Source organism: Loxodonta africana, chromosome 3 (genome assembly GCF_030014295.1).
Source record: "Loxodonta africana isolate mLoxAfr1 chromosome 3, mLoxAfr1.hap2, whole genome shotgun sequence".
Classification (NCBI taxonomy): domain Eukaryota; kingdom Metazoa; phylum Chordata; class Mammalia; order Proboscidea; family Elephantidae; genus Loxodonta; species Loxodonta africana.
The window spans coordinates 58227539-58247902 of record NC_087344.1 but is presented as its reverse complement, the minus strand read 5'-3'; the positions used below and the strand labels follow the sequence as shown (position 1 = coordinate 58247902).

Sequence of the window (20364 nt, the reverse complement as noted above, 5' to 3'; positions counted from 1 at the left end):
CAAAACATCAAACTGGTCATTTAAAATGGGTGAATTCTATTGTATATAAATTGTATCTCTTCATAAAGCTGTTTAAAAAGACACACACACAGATTAACAGTTTCCCTTAAGCGCTTTCTCAAAGACACACGTAACAAAATAAATGCTAAAGGAATTTTACCTGATCCCAATGTTTAAGGGAAAGGGTAGACAGAGGTGTGGCATTAGCAAATTCTAGATTTGCGAAATGCCAATCAAGTATTTGTCTGTCTCTTGACGATAAATACACATCACTGCAAAGTAAGAACAGAGTACAAGGTTATTCCAAGCCAGATTACTCCTATTCTCAATGAGCTGATGAGGATTCCCTCAATAACTGTGTCAAACCTTAGCCTGTGACTGAACCTTCTCTGAAAAGAGTGTTAAGTCATCAAGTGGGACCTGGTCTGTCTTTGAACCCTGAACCTTTGGTGCCTAGAGCAGCATCAAGCTCACTACATACAGCAAGTTACAATTAGTCCTCATTTGTCTGAAAAAAAGACTTCAAACTAGTAAAACCTTAAATTACATTACATTATAAAATTTTATTAGTTGTAGAAAAAATTTGTTTTTTATTTTAAATAAAGCATGGACTAAAGCAGGGATGGGTAACATCCCTGACTACGGAACCAAGTAGGTATACATGGAGGCCTGAAGAAACGCGGTATCAGCAGCATATGTGATTCATGCTAAAAATCCAGTGAAGGGTGTTTTTCAGAATCAGACTGCCAGGCCCTTTTTCTGAGGTGCCTCTGGGTGGACTTGAACGGCCAACCGTTTGCTTGGCGGCTGAGTGCATTCGTCATTTGCACCACCCAGGGACTCCACAGATTGTACCATATTCTGGTTTTTCGGACTGTCTCCACATGGTATCATTTACCTGTTCCTTTGTTACTATGTTTTTAGAAAACAGGAAGCTAGGTTAGAGACTTGACTAAATTCAAATTAAAGAAGGAATTTTAAGGCAAAAAAAATCTGATGGAAATGAAGTGTAATACTTCCCTAGTCCCCTGAATTATAAAGATTTAAAGCTATGCCACCCTTCACCCCACCTAAAGAAGATAATTTTTGCCTACCCCATCTTCGTTAACATATCAGATCTTATGGGGAAAGACTCTTTTCAAAAACCATCTATTAGGTATTTAGGACACAGTTACACATTACAACATAAAAGTACAAGTAGTCCATATGTTCTCAGATATTTCCATTCGTTAAACAATTTAAAGTCTATTTGCTGAACACAGATACAAATTCATTAATTAAATATAACTAAAAGCTGACTGTGCTTTGTAACTATCCTTCTAAATCGAACACAGGAAGAAGAGGAAAAGCCGTCCTTCTGAACGTTTGCTTTCCTCACTCACCTTGGGGGATTGGCTTCCAGTTCTTGAAGTTTTTCTTCGAGCTTTCCTTGTGTTTCAGCCAATTCATCATATTCCTGATAAAATTAAGTGAACCGGGCTTATCTTGCTGGGTCAGATGTCCACCTAGCTTATGTATACCGTGAGCTATAAGGTCTGTCCACCTAGCTTATGTATACCGTGAGCTATAAGGTCTGTTCAGATCATTCACAGGACTGTGGCTCAATTCAAGGTTGGGGTCAGAGTTCGAGGATTTTTGTTCTTGGAGACAAGTTACAACAATGAGATGGTAGTGTAGAGGCTCAAAGGAGAAAAACAAAAAGCAGCAGCGTGGAGGTGTGCTACAAGGTCAAGGTGAAAGACAACAGCAACTACCATTTCCTGGGCATTTGCCACCACACCGGAATAAGAACTTTAGGTGCATGATTCTATTTAAGCTTCACGATTACCCAGCAAGTTAGGTGTCATTAACGCCATGTTACAGATGAGGTAATTAAGGAGCCCAAAGTGATAAAGCTAGCAGACACCAAGTAAGGGATTTAAATCAGACAGTTTGACTCCAAAGTCCATGTTCATTACCATCATTCTAAACTGTCAGGGATAAACCGAGTGACAGGGGGCTCAAATGAGATTCAAGTGAGCTAAAGGGAGGAGAGCGTGAAGACAGGGTGGGAATTCTGCAGGGAAAAGCAGATCCTGAACCAAACTCACCCCAGAAGTCCCTGTGGCTGTTTGTGACCCTTCTCCCTACTACAAAGCCTGTGATTGGCTAGTGGCGCTCTTTCCCAAAGTTTCCCAGATCTGCACTATTTCTTAACATTCTCAGTAAAAGCAGTTACGCATGTATGTATACCACACCTTGCAGAGGGCAGTCAGATCCCTGTGCTTGCTCTTCACTAAGAACTCGGCAGTGATATCTCTGGGTGGCTTCACTTCGGATGCTTCTTTGTACTGCTGATGGAGTTCTTTAATTTTCTCTTTCAAATTTACCATCTGAGAGGAACAAATAAATAAAAATTTACCATTCTAGATGGGGATGTAATTCATCTCCAAATCACATGTGCCCTTGGTTTTGGCTCCTCCCCCAAAGCAGCTAACATGCCCAACCATAATACAAGGTCTTTGTAATTCTTAAACACCTCTTCTTCATCATGCCATTTTGGAAACAGGAAAAGAGTCCTAGATGGCTTAACCCAGAGGTATCACATCACTATCAGAAAGTAAGATTGACTCTGTCTTCCCAAACAAATGGGAGTAAGGAACATCTCAGTCATTAAAAAAAAAGGGGGGGGGGGCGGGTACTGAGGTAAATTTGATTTCCAGGAAGAACAAACTACCACCAATTTAACTTCAACTTCCTTTGGGAAACAGAAGATCATAATCTTTTTTGAAAATCTGTACCAGGTCAAATCACCACCGAAATGACCTTGAGAAACAGTTGTGATGTTATTTTCCCAGTTTCTGACGGCACTGCACAAGACCAGGGTGCAAGTTAAAGCCTGAGGCCGTGGGGCCCCCACCTCCTGCCATTGGGCAGTTTTCTCACCTGATCCCTACCACAGTCCATGCTCATCTGACAGGATGAAGAGATGAAGTACAGTGATACGGCGAGGCGGGAGCCCAGCCACCAAACAAGCGCACCCAGACTCTGCATTGGAGAAGCCCCCATGGGGTCGTCCCACTTCAGGCCCCATTGTCTTCATCAGTGGGAACCTGACCTCGGTACAGCTGACTTCCCTGCAATCCTAGAATTCAGCTGAGGGCACTGGCCTGCTTTGAAACAGCCAAAGGGAACCTGACACAGAAGAAGGCTCTATTTTCCCTGGCAACAATCTATCAATAGTGCCATATTGAAACTCAAAGACCAACAGATAAAACGATGCCTTTTGCTACTCATTATTTTCTCAAGAATCATGAGTACTAGCCATGCAGACCTTCTCTTCCACGGAGAAAAAAAAAAATCAGAAACGCTGTTAAAGTTTCTAAACCAGAGGTTGTCCCTGTCCCCTACCCCCCAAAGGCTTCAGTTATGAAGAAAATACAGAATTTCACCTTATTAAGAAGTTCTTTCAATTCCTCCTGAGTTTTCACTATCTTCTTCCAATGTTCAATCTGCTCATCTTTGACGTGCTTTTCTTGTAACCTAGAAGAGACAGTATGTATGCCCTGGCCACAGAGCCTGCTTTGTAGCACAGGACCGGAGCCCTTCAAAAACACTCGAGGGCATCCAGCCTGCTGAAACTTCCAACACTTTGGAATAAGAAAGCTGGCTGGTGACAAACTATTTTCTAGGCTATAATAAAATATAGTACAATCCCATAAACGCAATTTTTTAATTTTTTCCTAAATAACACTTTGCTGTGGAATTTACAGATGAAAAATACATAATTCCTGTCTTCAATAAGTTCTCCAGGGTGTTACCCTAGGACATCTGCACATTCACATGATCTTTACCATGGATTAATTTTTCAAACCACTATATTTGTATGTGTGTGAAAAGCAATTCATTTTTTAATAGAAAAGGGCCTTAAGGATCAGGTAACTATTTTAAATGTTTTTAAGTTTGAATTTAACTATATCACATGAAAATAAGTTAAAACTAGCTTGAATAAGACTTGCTGAAAAACTTCAAGCATAAGAGCAAATCTCCAGATGGAATTCACTCTACAATAAGCAGTGTCAAGGTACTTACTGAATGACAACTTCCAATGCCTGGCCAAGGGACACAGGCTTATTATTGAGGACATTGAAGTCTAGTTGATGACTAAGGTAAGATGTAGCTTCTAGCAACCGGTTAAACTCTTGCTCTACCATTTCATCTTTCTCTTTAGGAACCTGAAAATCCGAAGTATAGCAGAGTTGGTCCTTACATAAGACTGAAAATAACCATCCAAGAAAACACAAATACTCTACTGTTTAAAAAAGGTCAAAATATGTATCTCAAAGGGGAAACCTTTGAGGACAGTGATTCAAATTTTCTTTTCTATGAAGTGGTCAATTCTATTTGAATGAGATATGAAATGTGTTGGCCCTGATTTTTCCATATTCTCCCACCTTTGCCCTCAGAGCTGGGACTCCACCTATTATCACCAACCACAAGATTTACACTGTGCTGGTTGACTGAAGTTACATGGAGCAAAAGGTGCACTGGAGCTGACATGCACTGAGGTGAGCTGGGCTGACATGCAAACAACACAGTGGAGAAGTCTCAGAGAACCAAAGATTTGTCAACACACCTGATGACCCTGCAGAATAAGGGCAAGATGGAAAAATAAGGAGCCCAAGGTGTGTGCCTCCTCTCAAAGATGACAGGATTTCAGGTGGGAGATGGGAAGAGAGAAGCGAAAAGTCACAACTGCTAATAAGAACACAGTAGCACCTTCATTCTTTTGCAGAGGGATGATGTTTTGTGGCACCAGTGAGTTCAGAGTTGAATGTCTAAAGCTCTTACAGAGACTATGAGTAACTGAGGTGCCAGGAGTCTGGCCCCTCACTGGTGGACGAAGGGAACAGACTGCAAAGCAGATCATCAAGCCGCAAGACACGCTCCTGAGCCATGCTATGCCTCTGCCCACTGACACCACCAGTTAGCTGACACACACCCTTTGCTACTGCTCCTCAGTCTCATGGTAAACCGATCGCAATTCTAGTGCGGGATTTCATGGCAGCAGCGAGAGAAGGGAAACGTACGTCTAAGGCAAGCATCTCTTGCCACTATGCACATCCCATAATAAGCCGGGCATCAATTAGGAAATGGGACTCAAAATATGGAATTCCACTGTACAATCAACCTAAAATTGATAACAAGAAAAACAAAACATGAAAGTAAATTCTAGCAACCACCGAAGAGTGATCTTTTACAATCAGAGGGAACCGACCGACTGTGAGGAGAAGACCATCACAGTAAGACTCTAGCTCTCACTTGAAATGCCTTAGTTTTTGCCCTTCCCAATGAGACAGACCATTTCAAACAACTAGCCTCTGTCTCTTCACTGATTAGTCACATAAGTAACTTTACTAGATGAGCTATAACGGAGCACAAAAAATTTGGGGACAGGTACGATCTGCACCAAAAGAAGATAAAGGGTTTAAAAATGTCACAACTGTGCTCTGCAACTGTAAATATGACAGACACCATAGCTGAGACACCAAAGTCATATTAAAAGCATCAGGTTCTAAAAGATCACACTGGGGAGAGATCAGGATATCTATGAATTAGAGATCACCTTTAACCTAAAGAAAACATAAATTTCTAAGAATCTTCTTGTTTATATTGAGAACTGAGCATTGGGCTTTAGACGCTTGGTACCATTTATATACCAGGGCTATGGTAGGGGTCATTTACATATCAGGGTGGTACCTAGGATTCAGTGACCCACCTATTCAACTCCCATGGCCAAAAATACAGCTACCAGAGCTGATGGAAGAGACTCTTGTCAGGAATTTCATTTACTTTCTCATTAGTAACTTTTGCACGCCAATGTGATGGTCACACACACAGCAGCTCAAAGCAATTAAATTTTTGCTCAGTTTAACTTGCTATTTCTAGGGCAATTCCTGTAATGATGCTACAAAACATAGTTTTAAAAGCTCTAAATTTGGGGTTCCTTTCAAAAAAGAAATGATTACATATACATGATTAAATCTACCAAGTTATGAGATCTCAGATTACAAAGTGTCCAAAGACCAAGTGATAATTAATTGATCACAGATGTGATGTGTTTTTCCTGGAGTACATTTCTACTTATGGCTTCTAAGATGCCCGGCAAGAGGATGCTATGACAGCAAGAGGGACCGGTCACATATGCCTGTACAACAGGGCAGAATGTGCCAACACACAAGTGTGCAAACGGTGCAGATTAAAGCTCTTCCAGCGTCAACTTTAATCTTTGCAGCTCGGATGACAGTGACATAGGAATTTCATACTGAAAAAGTATGCAGCGCTCAGGCTCAGGAAGTGGGGTCCAGGGTGTGTGCTAGAGAAATACTTAAAGGGACACTGTCAAGGTTAGAGGGACCAAATTTGACCTTTTGTCTTCCCTCTGTTTGCTGACCAGCCCGCCTGATTCATTACACTTTCCCCTCAGTGCACCCACAGCCCCCACAAGAAAACTGATGTTTTACATGCGCTTTCAATGACAAAAACTCCCACGGCACCAGCCCGACATACAGGTGCAACTCTACAACAACAAACCAGGGTGAATGTATGATGGTGAGGATCTTTGGAAGGGAAAGATTTCAGTTTCAAGCTTTTAATGGGTTGTTATAAACAGTGAGGAAAATGACTTGAGAAATTATGAAAAAATACCTTGACAGTGTCCTTTTAACCAGTGCAGCAGAGAGAGAAATAAACTGTAAATAACAGCCCAACAGCCACGTCAGGTTTAGTTTTACGACAGCAGTAAAATCACGGCTTTAAACACACACTGCATGATAGAAGCATTCTGTTAGCTCAGAAGCTGCAACCACCAGAGTAATAAGGAACAGACTGTACAGAGACCAAAATGGGAAAGTCAAGGCATACAAATGGCCAAAGGAAAGCAGTGTAAAAATGGGGGTCAGGAGAAGAGGGAGAGGGTATCAGAAAGCAGTAAGGATAAAGCAAACTCAATAAAAGAGGAAAGGAAAAAACACAGAACAGTAACAACAACATAAAAAAGCAAACAAACAAAAAACCAAACCAAAAGATTACTGCCACACGTGACTGCAGTCAGGACGGCAGGGCTGCATCTCCGGTAGACCACGCTAACTCGAGGCTCAGCTTTATGAGATTACGAGAAACAGTCAGTATGCAGACCCCACCCATCCTCGGCCCAGTTACACAATTGTAGGGATGTTGCAAATGAAACCAGGGCTAGCTGGGAAACCTAGATTTTCCCCACTAACTTTAAAATTCCACTTTGAAATTAACTGAATATTTGGAAAATAGCAAATACTTTTTCCATTAGGAAACCAATGATGACTGGGAGAATACCAAAATGTATTTTTGATATGCTTAAATCTTGAATCCATTTCTAAAACTAAGCTAGTTAGAAACATTCTATTTGACAAACCAAGGCAGTTAAAAGAACTTTAGTAAATGACCACCCTAAGTGCCCCCAAATACCTGTGCTTCAGGTCTTTCATTTCCCTTGGTGAGGCCCCTTGTGTTCTATCAGTTCTCCAAATAATTATGGAAAGAGAACAGCATAAAGGAATTTTATGTATTGGCACCCTCTGAACACAAGGCACAATAATCAGTTCTACCTGGCCATTCTAGGTTTGTATCCTGACAAAGGAACTCAGCAAATGATTACAAAGTTACACACCATCTTAGAAGGTAGGTGAATTTCTACATAACAACACAAAAAGAACTTATAACAACAAGCTAAAAAGTAGTTTTTTGGAAAGGACCAATAATACAGCCTTCTATCAAAGGATCAAACAGGATATCACTTTAAACAGGTTTTGATTATGACTTGCCAAATATTTATTTCTGAGAGACTCCAGATAAACGGTTCCTTTAAGACTAAGAGAATTTGATGGGTCTCTGTTTTCAGTGTGTCCGATCTGGTTGTTTTGGCACTTCTGGCTAGATGGACATGGTGGAGGGAGGGGCAGCCTATATGTCTAACCCATGAAGAACAGATTTAGGGAAAGCCAGGCAACTTTATAGACAAGGTCCCTGATGCTGCAAGAAGCAATCTCACAGAAGAGGACGGCTCTGCTTAGGCCTAACTCTGTATTCTGCCATCGCCAGCTCTCTAGCTCTGTTGTACACTCGTCTCACTTCTAGTCTTCGTAAGTTCTCTTGCAGCAGAGCAGAATGAGGTTAAATGCAGCAATGTTCTAGGTACAGAAAGTTCTGAGATTCAGCCAGAGAAATTCTCAGGAAGAATCACACACTGAAAAAAGCTGTAATGGCCAAACTGGCCAACAGAGGCCAGAGTCACTCTCCACCTCCCCACCCTCATGCCACTGAGCACTTTTAGAATTATGGTAAAACTGAAGATCTATTTTCAAGTCTTCAGAGAAGGTGAGAAAAAAGATTACTAGTTCTTTGCGAAGATCTTACATTTGACCAGTCTCTAATTCAGGTTCCCAAATAGCCAAGAGAAATGAGAGATAGCTATTATCCCTAAAGGGAGAATATGGGCAATACACATATTTTCAACCCAAATAAAATTACATGTGATTCTATAAATGGAGACTCTTGCCCCTCCCCCCTTTTTAACTCATAAGGAATCCTTTAGAAATGCAAATAACTGGCTTTCTTAAAGCAATGATAGGGGAAGGGGATTGTGGAGAACCAACATGTCTGAGTAGTTTGTTCTAGCAGATTTTAGCATATAGTAGAAGCGCTCAGTAGATATTTGTTAAATAAAAAAATTAATATAGTTTGGAAATGCAAAGTCAGTATTATAAGTATATACGCAGGAAAAAGACTATTTTGCAACTTCAGGAACACTAAAGGACGGCATGAGATCATTATATATATAAAAAGCAGGGACGGCAGTCATGATTTTAAAGGGTAGATAAAGACCGCCTTAAAGATACAAAAGATGTTTCCTCAAGGATGGTGAAAACCGAAAAAGACAACAGGGGCTTGAGCTAAAAAAAAAAAAAGTATAATAACCTAAGCACCACTCTATGTGAATACAAAGAAAACTTGCTAAGTTATGAAAAGTACTGTCATATGTCATAGTTAAAACGGTCTTTTTAAGAGCCCTGGCACCCATTATCAATTACGTGTTATTTTTCTTCCTCAAAACAACTGAGCCACTCCAAGAAGAAAATCAAGACCTCCGTTTCTCAAAGTAGCCACTGAGCCTTTGGATCTCACTTGCTAACAACACACACAAACACACACAAAATCAAGAGGAGACAGGAGACCTTGTAATGCAGAATGCTAGAATAGTGCAGGAATTCAATTGAGACGCCTTTTTGTTACTTCAGGGAAACTGAATCTAAAGCCCCCGAGTCACCAGCTGGTATACAGGAGACGCAGAAAACATCCACAGTAATTTCCCCAGTCTCTTCCCCCAGCCATGTTTTCAGTCCCCTCACTGATGACTCCCAAAATGTTCCAGAAATATGAATTACCCTCTCTGCCAACCTTCTCCATGTCTAGTTAGTCTGCTCAATATGAGGGCAGCTGCCGTATTAGCTCTGATTTTTTTTTTTTTAACAGGTTTAAGGGAAAGTAGACCCCAAAATGGAAGAAACTTCTTTTTATAGGGATGTCTTATATTAGAACCAAACAGGGATGGATGCCATTGTCTAGTCACCCAGAGCCACAAAATAAACTTTCCCTGTCAAATACAAATATAGAAGCTCAACATTCTAGCTGCCAATGTAGGATCAGAAAGAATAAAGAGGTAAAGTCTTTCAGGGATCCCTGTGATTGATTAATACAATAACAATGTAGCAAACCAAAACCCACTTGCTTTGTGACCTCTTCCTATATGGGCAAAATGGCTGGGTATGGTGATTTGTCCTTAAGGTAATATCACAAATGGTATATGTAACTGCTGGCCTTGTACAGGCTGGGAGAATTAACTTCTGTGTACTAACAAGAGAACCATCAATTCACTCTCTTTTCCACTGAGGCTCTCCGCAAAGAACCCAGGAACACAAATTCATTTCATCCGAGTTTACTAATGAAAAACCAATGGATGAGTGACATTTCCAGTCTAGGTGGGCCTTGTTGGCTCCTGAGAGTAACTATTAAAAGAAAGCTCTTTGAGAAGGAGACTCAGCTGATACAGTCACATTAGCTAGAAAGAGTTACACACACTCACTCCATCCCCACCTTCCTTGAAATATCAGGTATAGTAGAACAAGCAGGGGAAACTGAGCTGGACCACCAGGCAATGGGTCCTGGCTCTCCAACTGACTATAACGGCCTCAAGCAAACAACATATCTGAGATTCCGTTTCCTCCCTAAGGTAAAGGGAATGAAACAACTGACCTATTACTCCTTTAGATTTCTAAGGCCACGAAACATATTTATAATTATAAACATAGGTATATGGGGCTATTGTTAGTACTTGCCCTGTAAGCCAAAGGCTAGTCTACTGGCCAACAGTTGCCCATATCTGCTCTGGGCTGGACTACTGAGGACAGCAAATTACAGAAATATTAACAAGCCTTATGTCTGACTGACGACGTAAAGCAAGCAAGGCTCAAAGCTCAAACAATTCTTCCCAAGTTCCTCAATGTTTAAAGAATCCTCCTCATCACTTGGCTACCGCACCAAATGCAAACCGTACCAACTTAGGAAAAACCCATGTAGAGCAGAGTTGAATGATAACTGTCAAATTTATTAGTACCACCAAATCTCACTTGGAAGAAATCCCCACATAAAAAAATGCTGAAAATACACACCAGCTTAACAACTGTTTACTACAGTGCTGCTCAAATGGAAGTCCTGGCAAGGTAAGACACCTGCACCAGAATGTAAACCAATGTACTGCTTCCTTCACTGTGCAAGTCTTGCTACCAAAAAAAAAAAAAAAAAAGTAGAAGTCATCTGAAATAAGTGTGGCTAATGTTGTAGTTTATTTACATTCCGGCACAAGCTATTTATCTCACCACACACTGACAGCCAACAGCTTGCAGACTGGCAGCCAGTCGGCAGGCCATATTTGGGGGCAGAACTGGTACACGAGTAGCCCTGGTTAAGCACTCAGCTGTTAACTGAAAGGTCGGCGGCTGAAACCCACCAGCCGCTCCTTAGTAGAAAGATGGGGCAGTCTGCTTCTATGAAGATTATAGCTTTGGAAACCCTATGGGGCAGTTCTACTCTGTCCTATAGGGATTGCTGTGAGTTAGAACTGACTCGACAGCAACAGATTACTGGTATACCATGTCACTTCCTCTGTTCCCAAATATCTCATGTCCCAACCTACAATCACCCTAGCGAGCAACATCCTCCACAGACAGTATAACCCCATCGTGAACTTCAGCTTTTTTATCATCCTACCGTCGCTGGCATAATCCTATCCTCCTTAAGAGAGCTCTCTGCTTCAACTTAAACCTTCCCCTGTCTCCATTACCCTTCCCTTCCACAACCACATGTTGAAGTCCCAACCTGCCCTTCACAAACACTCTCCTCCTTCCCTCCAAATCTCCACTCCTCTTTGCCCCTCCACAGACTCTTTCTCACTCCCTTAGGCTTTTCCATAGCAATTGTACTTCTACATAACCTTTGGCAAATCTGCCTTGACTTAGAATTTCTGTGTTACTGTTATATTTATGGAGGAACCCCTGGTGGCATAGCGGTTAAGTGCTATAGCTGCTAACCAAAAGGTTTGCGGCATCCACCAGGTGCTCCTTGGAAACTCTATATGGCAGTTTTACTGTCCTATAGGGTCACTATGAGTCAGAATCGACTCAACAGCAACGGGTTTGGTTTTTGATGTGGTTATATTTATGGGCAATACGTATGTAATTTACTTTAAAATATTTCCCAACCAAACAAATGAACAAACAAACAGGAATGGGGTAAAACAAAACAAGACTGGAAAAATGGGGATTCATTATAGTACTCTTTCTACCTTTGTGTATGTTTGAAAATTTTCGTAATAAAGAGTTGGGGAAAAAAAAGAATTCAGCGTGTACATGCCTGCACTAGACCATGGGATCTATTTGGCAGGGACTGGCTTATTCATCTCTATATCCTTTAGAGATCTTTGCAGAATAACAGAAGTTTATTGAATTGTTACGTTTACCTCTATTTCATCTTTTTTTCTCTCTCATTCTGTTTATTTTACCCAGAAGTCTTCCTTCCCCAAGCCTTAGGATGAAACTGAGATCTAGAATGCTCGAGACTGGAAACAAAGTGTTCCCAGAAAGTTTGTTCTTCTCTGGTATTGACCCCAGAAAGCCTAAAGGTAGACAGGAGTAACTGAAGATGTCCCTTGGGACCTATGTGACAAAATTCAAGAGTTGGGGTCTTAACATTTTTTGTACAATAGCTAAGTTGCCATGTACAAAGCTTATCTGTTCCTCAAAATATAAAGATAATAATGTGCTTTTATGGCAAGAGGTGTGGACTCTCTCACTCCTGATAGGAGAGTTAGTAAAACTACTGAATGCGAACTTCTGAATTTCGCCCACTCGTACCAAGCATCGCTTAAAGTATCACATGCTTCACTAAGTGCATCAGTCCTAAAAATTAGGACTGATTTACATAGTCTAAGCCTATCTTATATGGTGTTAAACTACTCTCACTCTCCTATAACCATCAACAACAATTCCACGCTATTGCTGTACCAAGTATAGGAAGCTCCTATGCCTCTGGTCAGCGAATACTATAATGTAACCTACCTAAGTGTTTGGGTAAGTATCACCATATGGCTATTAGAACAACAAAAACTTGAGCTTAAAAACACAAAACCGAAGTCATAAAGAGTATACAGAGCTAAAGCACATGATGGGAGGCACAATACAAGAAATAAAGAATGAGGTTTCAATTCCAGAGATCTCTTGGAGTAGGTGGCCAAAGCCCAATAAAAAAATTAACGACCTAGCTAACCTTAATTAAATGTCTAAAAATAAAACCCAAACATGCATATGCATGTCAATTTGCATATATATAATAATCCCGTCAGCATTCGGCTGTTAACCAAAAGGTCGGCAGTCCGAATCCACCAGCTGCTCCTTGGAAACCCTACGGGGCAGTGCCACTCTGTCCTATGGAGATGCTATGAGTTTTACCGTGGTTTATATATGCCTCAGGGTTTAGGAACAATCAGAACACTGTCATAGCAGTTCTATCCGCAGTTCCTATTTATACGCATGCATGTTCATCCACACGTTCTTTAAACTTGTTTTCAACTGAACCCAAGGAATTCTGAAAAGCTCTGTTTGCCCTCGACTTACAGCTTGTCCGTTGGCTTCATAAAGTGGGCATTTCTGCTTGATCTTGGCCAGCTCCATATTCACTTGTTTGCTGACCACAGCCATGGGGTTCCCTCCTAGAAAAAAAAAGTAAGCAATTCAATTCAATCTACCTACGAAAAGAAGACCAAATCCTCAAATATTTTTACTCAAAATTAAAAATACTCAAAGTTTATGGGAGATAAATTATCTCAACTAAAAAATACCTTCAAAGTAAAATATGTAAAATAATTATAAAGAAAGTAAAACCCACCTCTAGTTCCACAAATTAACATTTTATTACATATCCTTCTAGCCTTTATGTGTATAAAATTACAGACATAATACCCACAAAAGAATCATAGCATATGTATTGTTTTATAACTTTTTCTCAATTTTAGCAATATATTGTGGACATCATTTTCATGTTAATATTGAGCAACACAGTTTTTAGTGGCTGTGTATTTCTCATTGTATCATAATTCAGTTTTCTAATCTGAGGTTTCTAATGTTCTATTATAAATAACACCATATTAAAAATGCTTCAGCCTCCACCAGACTGGAGTCCAGCACAACGAGATGGTGCCTGGCTACCACCATCAGCTGCTCTGACAGGGATCACAACAGAGGTTCCCAGATAGAGCTGGAGAAAAAGGAAGAACAAAATTCTAACTCACAAAAAAAGACTAGACTTACTGGTCGCAAAGAGACCAGGGAAACACTGAGAGTACGGCCCCAAAGGCCGTTTTCACTCAGTACTGAAGTCACTCCTGAGGTCCACCCTTCAGCCAAAGATTAGACAGGCCCATAAAATAAAACAAGACTAAATGGGCACACCAACCCAGAGGCAAGGAGGCGAAGGCAGGAGGAGATAGGAAAGCTGGTAATAGGGAACCCAAGGTTGAGAAGGGGAGAGTGTTGACATGTCATGGGATTGACAACCAATGTCACAAAACAATGTGTATTAACTGTTTAATGAGAAACTAATTTGCTCTTTAAACCTTCATGTAAAGCACAATGCAAAGAAAAAAAAAAATGCTTAAAACACAAGATTGTCTACTTGTTTATTTTCTTAGGTAATTTCTTAGAACTGGAACCACTAGGTCAAAAGGTATGTACAATTTACATTTCGGACGTATTGGGGCATGTCCTTTCTGGAGAATTATTTGGCAATTTACCTCTCATGAACAGTAAGAAGAGTACCCTAGACCAATACATTTTGAAACTGCATTATCTATGACTTTTAGAATATAATCTTAAACAACTTTATCAATCTCAGACTGTTCTGCAGCATAAAACTAAGAACTACTTACCAAGACCTGTTACTACCATGGCTCCCAGATCAGCTACATAGTTCCCTTTGCGAAATGTGGCAACTCGTCCACCCACACGATCCTGTTTTTCAGAATTAAATGGCCAAAATCATCAATTCTATTTCAACCATAATAACCTGGCATGCTAACATCTCTGTTCTTTATAAATGCAAAAAGAAAGGTGTAGTTCAGTTTACAAGAAGTGCAATAAATAGTACTGGGGGCAAAAAGAGCAAGTGAAGTTTAACTTAAAGACTATTTGGGGGACAGGTAGGTAACGAATGACATATAAGGGGTACAGAATTAGATGAAGAGATAAGAAAACAGCCAAAAGTCGTATTTAGTCACAGGTACTATTATCTCTATCTACCCAGCTGTCTCTAATACTTCTTATTGTACAGGACAGGTAAGGGCCACACAGAAAATATCTGTTCACAAATTCTAACACTAAACGCCTTCTTTCTATCACCACTTTCCGACTGTCGTCCTCCAAACCTCCAAGTCACCTGTGAATGACCTGATAGATGCCTTCTCTGGCAAATGGCTCTCCAGGGTAGTCCCATGCCCAGGGAAAGGTTGTCTACTGAGCATAAACTGTTGACAACACCTTTCATTCCTAAACAGGCTCAGGTTTATCCCTGCTGACTAGGGATTTCTGAGTATAGGCAGTTTATGAACATCTGACTTACGTACAACCCATAGTGATGAACCAACCCTGTAAAGCCTATTACGTTAAAAATTTGAGGTATATACAATGGTTCATAATAACAAAGGCTGCTATGCTGTGAGAAGTGCAACAGACCATTATTATTATTATTAATGTATTATTATGTTAAAAATATTCAGTGTATCTGGGAATGTTTAATGTTTTTCATGCATAGAAAGGTATACTATATACAGGTATGTGTCACTTAACATCCACCACACATTCTGTGAATTAAGATGTTACTCATTTTGGATGTTGTGTGAATACCGTTATTATATACAGGCAGTCCCAGTACAATCCATACAGCATAAAGCCTATTATATTAAAACCTTATGGGAGCCTACCGGACAAAGCCTGAGAGCTGCGTCCGCTGGATACAGAAGGCTAGCCTTACCAGGTGTGCGGATGGGCTAGGGCTGAGCTGGCAGCCAGATCGGGACTTTGTATATGTCTGAGCACAGGCCTGGGGGTGCCCAAGCGGGATGCAGAGGGGTGGCTATGGTGAATGGTGTAAGGATGCTGGGAGTACAGCTTATGTGGCTGCTTACCCATCATGTGCAGCCAATGCAGCCCAGAACCAGGAGCCTGCAAGCATCCTAGGTCCAGCCAGCATCCCTGCTGGTGGGGGCAGCAGGGGCAGGGGCTGCCCTGCACTGGGCCTGGAAGGCTGCACAGCTGCTGGGCGGGTGAATGACACCAGGACGAGGGAAAGGAGAAGGCTGAGGAGGAGGACAAGGCGCTGCAGGGACTGGGATGCACCCTGGAGCCCCGCTGCCTGTTCACTCTGGGGTCTGGTGTCTTTAAAACAATTAGGGGGAAATAATTTTAGAAAAAGGAGAGCTGCTTTCTCTTAAAAAAAAAATCTTAAGGGAACACAGACATACATGCAGTCAGGCATTGCCTTAACAGACATTATGCAGTGCATGATTGTATTATATACTAAGACAAACATTTGGCTGACTAATGTTAGACACCAACCGAACCTAACTGTTCCAATTTATGTACTTAAAGACAAATTTAGGAACAGAGCTCAGAACTTGCTTGTAATCCAGGGACTGCCTGGGTGGGGAAACCACCACCTACTTTACTGAGCTGTAATGATAACCTGATCACGGATAAGATGAGAGTACCCTGTAAACTCTAAACAAAAACAGATACCTATACACTAGATTATAAACTCTATATGGGGTAGCAACCGTGATGACCTCATTATTTATTGTATTCTTTTAGTACATTCTGCACAGAGGGCATGCAAATGTTTTATGAATTAATGAATAAAGTATTACTTTCACTAACAATTTATATCAGGAAAATATTTAATTTCCATTTCCCCATATCCTATTTGAAAACAATTTTTTCAATTAGCCAGTTCGAATCCACCAGGCGCTCCTTGGAAACTCTATGGGGCAGTTCTACTCTGTCCTATAGGGTTGCTATGAGTCGGAATCGACTCGACAGCACTGGGTTTTTTTAGCCTTAATTTGTGCCTGGGAACACACTATGCACTTGCTCTGCACATAACATTTTGTGCAGAACAGAGACTAGTTTGAACACTTTTTAAAAAACTTAAAATGGTTAAGTTACCAGAGAAGTGTTTTTTAAAAGTGGTGGGAATCCGGGGGAGACTTTAAATTTCAAGAAGTATTCCCCAAAATAATTTGAATAGTTAGCAGCCTGACAGGATTCTCTTTTCCCCACAGCACCATCAGCCCTTTCAGTTCGCCATTTCTCTCTTCAGGGCTGATTCATCAGGCCTTAAAAGATGGCTGCTGCCTGGGAAGCAACTCCTCTTCCTGACTACCAAACAGGGAGTACAGCTCACTCCTGTTCTACCACAGAAAATAGCTACCTGCATCAAAGGATACGTGCACGAAAGCCCCAGATTTGAAAGTTAACCTCAAGAAATGAGCACTGACCTGAAACTATCCAACAAAAGGGGATATGGATCATTTACAAACTCTCAATAGTCACTGAGCACTTTTCAAAGCTTTACTGTCAAAAATGCTTTATCCAATATAAAATAACACTACCTAAAATACTGAGTATTGTGCAAATCAATCTGACTTAGTTCAAGGTATATGACTCTTTAATTTGCAACAGATAATAACTTCTTTAGGTTAACCCAACCCACTGCCTCAGGCTTCTAAAACCCTAAATAAAATTCTTACCCTGGCTTCCAGAAGGGTAACATCCATTCCGAAACTCTGTAATTGACGAGCTGCTGCCAAGCCTGAGACCCCAGAGCCTATGATAATTACCTTTCCTGTCTTTTTAGCTAAAAGCAAAAAATAAACAGAAATTAGAATATTATATTACACTTTAAGAGGTTATATACCTATTTTTATCATGAAAACCTCTAGGTTCCTAACATGTCATGCTGTCTAATAGAAAATAAACACTTCAGTTATTTTCAAAATATGGAAGCTATCTCAATAGAAATCAGCAAATACTTGGAACAAACTTTAATTCAATATTGAGAATCTATTAAGTCAAATCTATGATCTTAAAATTTACTTTCTCATTACTTCAGTCATGTGTTCCAGTATCTGTGACCCTTGTTTAATTTGTAATGAACACTCTGCTTTATTTACCTCACAAATGTATTATGACATAGGGCTTGGGCAACCAACCTATTTATTCTGGGTGTAAGTTCCTTCTCTAAAGCTCTACTTCTGCAGTCTTAAATTAGTATCTCTTTTTGAAGAATTTTTAAAGCATCAAAAGTAACTATTAATTCTCAAAATATTACTACCTACCTGCTTTCCAGCAGACATTATCTAGATACCATGAATAGGGTAAGCAACCTTTATCAGGATAAAGAACTGGTCAGTAACAACAACAAAAATGGAAATCTAGTATCTTTTACTATGCATCTATAACACTAGAAGTTAAAGAGAACACACATTTATAGAGAGATTTTATTTTAAATTTGACTTCTAAGAAGATAACCGTGAGAACATTTTGACTCTAAATATAGATTTTAAAGTCAAAATAAAATGCTAACAGCATCATGGATATAAAATAGAATCCTAGAATCATAACTTAAAACCATGAAATTCATTAGCCAGGTCCTTACTTGGTAGGGGTTTTATCCTCTTATAAATGCCGAAGTTGATAAGACCATGACGCTCTAAATAACTGTGAACTCGGTGGACAAGCACGGTATCACCTACAGAATAAATGAATTTAAAAACGTTTATATTTTTAGCAGTTTAAACAGGAATTTCTTCTACTTCCCCAGCATGAAGTCATTTTATACATCTATTCCATAAGCTTCAGGTCATGTGACTACTTTAGAAAAGTGATTCTTAGAATTATTATTCTGTGAGGTAGTTCAAAATACATATTACATAATTCAGAATTTTAAAAACTGATATTTTGCTATACATAGAAAGGCAGCACAAAACCAAAACTTTTAAAGTAGTTGTAATGCTCATGTATTTTGGCAAAAACTTTACAAGAGGCTAATAAGTGGGAAATGAGAAAGCCAGGCAGCCAGTAAGCAGAATGCCAACTAAGTTTTCTATGGATCAAAACCTGGATCATAAATCTAGGAAAATAATTTAGCAATCTCTTGAACTCACTCATTTGCCAATGCAATTTAAAAACCGAGAAAACAAACACAAACACACAAAACAGGTTTTCTCTAAGCCTCATATGTGCACAGCACAATACCATGAAATAAGATGGAAATATGAATGAAAAAAGTCATCGTGAACCACGAGACTCCTTGGAGGCTATACCAGCTTTCACCACCCAGCCCCAAATTAACTCTGCCGAATGCACTACTTACCGTTACACGGCGCCTCTAACTGCTGGAGAGCAGCCTCGAAGGTCAGCTGAATCTTTGGATTATCCAGCCACAACTGCAACTGCGTTGACACGACAGCAACCGTATTACATACAGACAGACACACGCCACTGAAATTTCTAAAATCCTTTTTTAACTTTAAGACCCTGACTACAGACTTTCAGTAAAACACAAGGGTTAAATTTCTGACACAGAAATTGATAAAAACACAAAACCACGTCAAAGATTAATGAACACTGAAGAAGGTGGGGTACATTTATTCTAAAAAAGAAAAATAGTAACTTGCCAAGGTCATTCGGCTAATTGGGAGCAACTAGGACTTAAACCTGGGGTATATGCTTCCAAAGACACTGAGGAGATAAAATCCATAAGACCTAGTGATCAATTAGATATGCAAAGGTGGAAGAAAAAGAAGTGCCAAGGGTAATGCCTCTGTTTTTGGCTCATACAACTGAGTTGATATGCCGTTCGCTGAATGACTGTCACTGAAAGAAGAAGAGATCATGAGTTTATTTTCAAGACAACCAAGAAGAGACATAAGACAGGCAGCTAGGCATACAGTCTGGGGCTAGAGGAGTGTTACGATCTGGAGGCATCTGCCTGTGGGTGATCACTGAAGCCTAATATGTAGAAGACAGGTACTAAGGGGAAAAACAGGGAAGGGAGGAGAGCACACCTCAGACTCAGTCTTAAGAACTCCCGGCTGGTTCACATAAAAGCCTAGCTGGTAAGAGGAATAAGCCTACAAAGCAGTCAGAGAAGGACAACAACCAGTGAGGTAAGAGGAAAACCAGAATACTGCGTTACTGAAGGCAAGGGAGGAGTGGGTTTTAAGAAGAAAGATGTGGTTAATTATTTCAAATACTGCTGAAAAATAAGACGAGCAATGAAAAACATTATGTTACAATCAGTGGACTTTTAACATGAATTTTCTTCAAATTAAATATATGTATTTGTAAAATACAACACACACTAAGCAGAATGCCAACAAAGTTTTCAATGGATCAAAACTTGGATCATAAATCTAGGAAAATAATTTAGCAATTTCTTGAACTCATTCATCTGCCAACACAATTTAAAGACCAAGAAAACAAACACAAACACATTAAATACTATCGTAAACGCTTACCTAAAAATTTATAAAGACTGCTCCACAGACAAGTTTCAACCATGGAGTCATTCGGTCATGTGTAAATAAACCACATTAGGAGGATGCCCAAACCCATAGGCATCCTCCGCTTTTCCCTGTGGCCACTGTCAGGGGAGGGTGGAATTCCCAAGTACACACTAGGC

At 40.2% G+C, this 20364-nt stretch overlaps 1 protein-coding gene across 3 annotated transcripts in view; it reads right to left on the bottom strand.

Annotated features, from left to right (window-relative positions):
- The window catches only part of KDM1A (lysine demethylase 1A), a 73935-nt gene that overhangs the window by 23675 nt on the left and 29896 nt on the right, over positions 1–20364 (bottom strand). For all 3 annotated transcript variants that reach the window (XM_010595066.3, XM_010595065.3, XM_003415371.3), the window contains 10 exons: positions 19054–19132; positions 18337–18429; positions 17429–17535; positions 14555–14636; positions 13245–13339; positions 4072–4214; positions 3432–3522; positions 2238–2372; positions 1383–1456; positions 161–272 (listed from right to left, as the gene is read on the bottom strand). In XM_010595066.3, the coding sequence (XP_010593368.1) occupies positions 161–272; positions 1383–1456; positions 2238–2372; positions 3432–3522; positions 4072–4214; positions 13245–13339; positions 14555–14636; positions 17429–17535; positions 18337–18429; positions 19054–19132 (1011 nt within the window). The remainder of the gene's footprint in view (positions 1–160; positions 273–1382; positions 1457–2237; positions 2373–3431; positions 3523–4071; positions 4215–13244; positions 13340–14554; positions 14637–17428; positions 17536–18336; positions 18430–19053; positions 19133–20364) is intronic.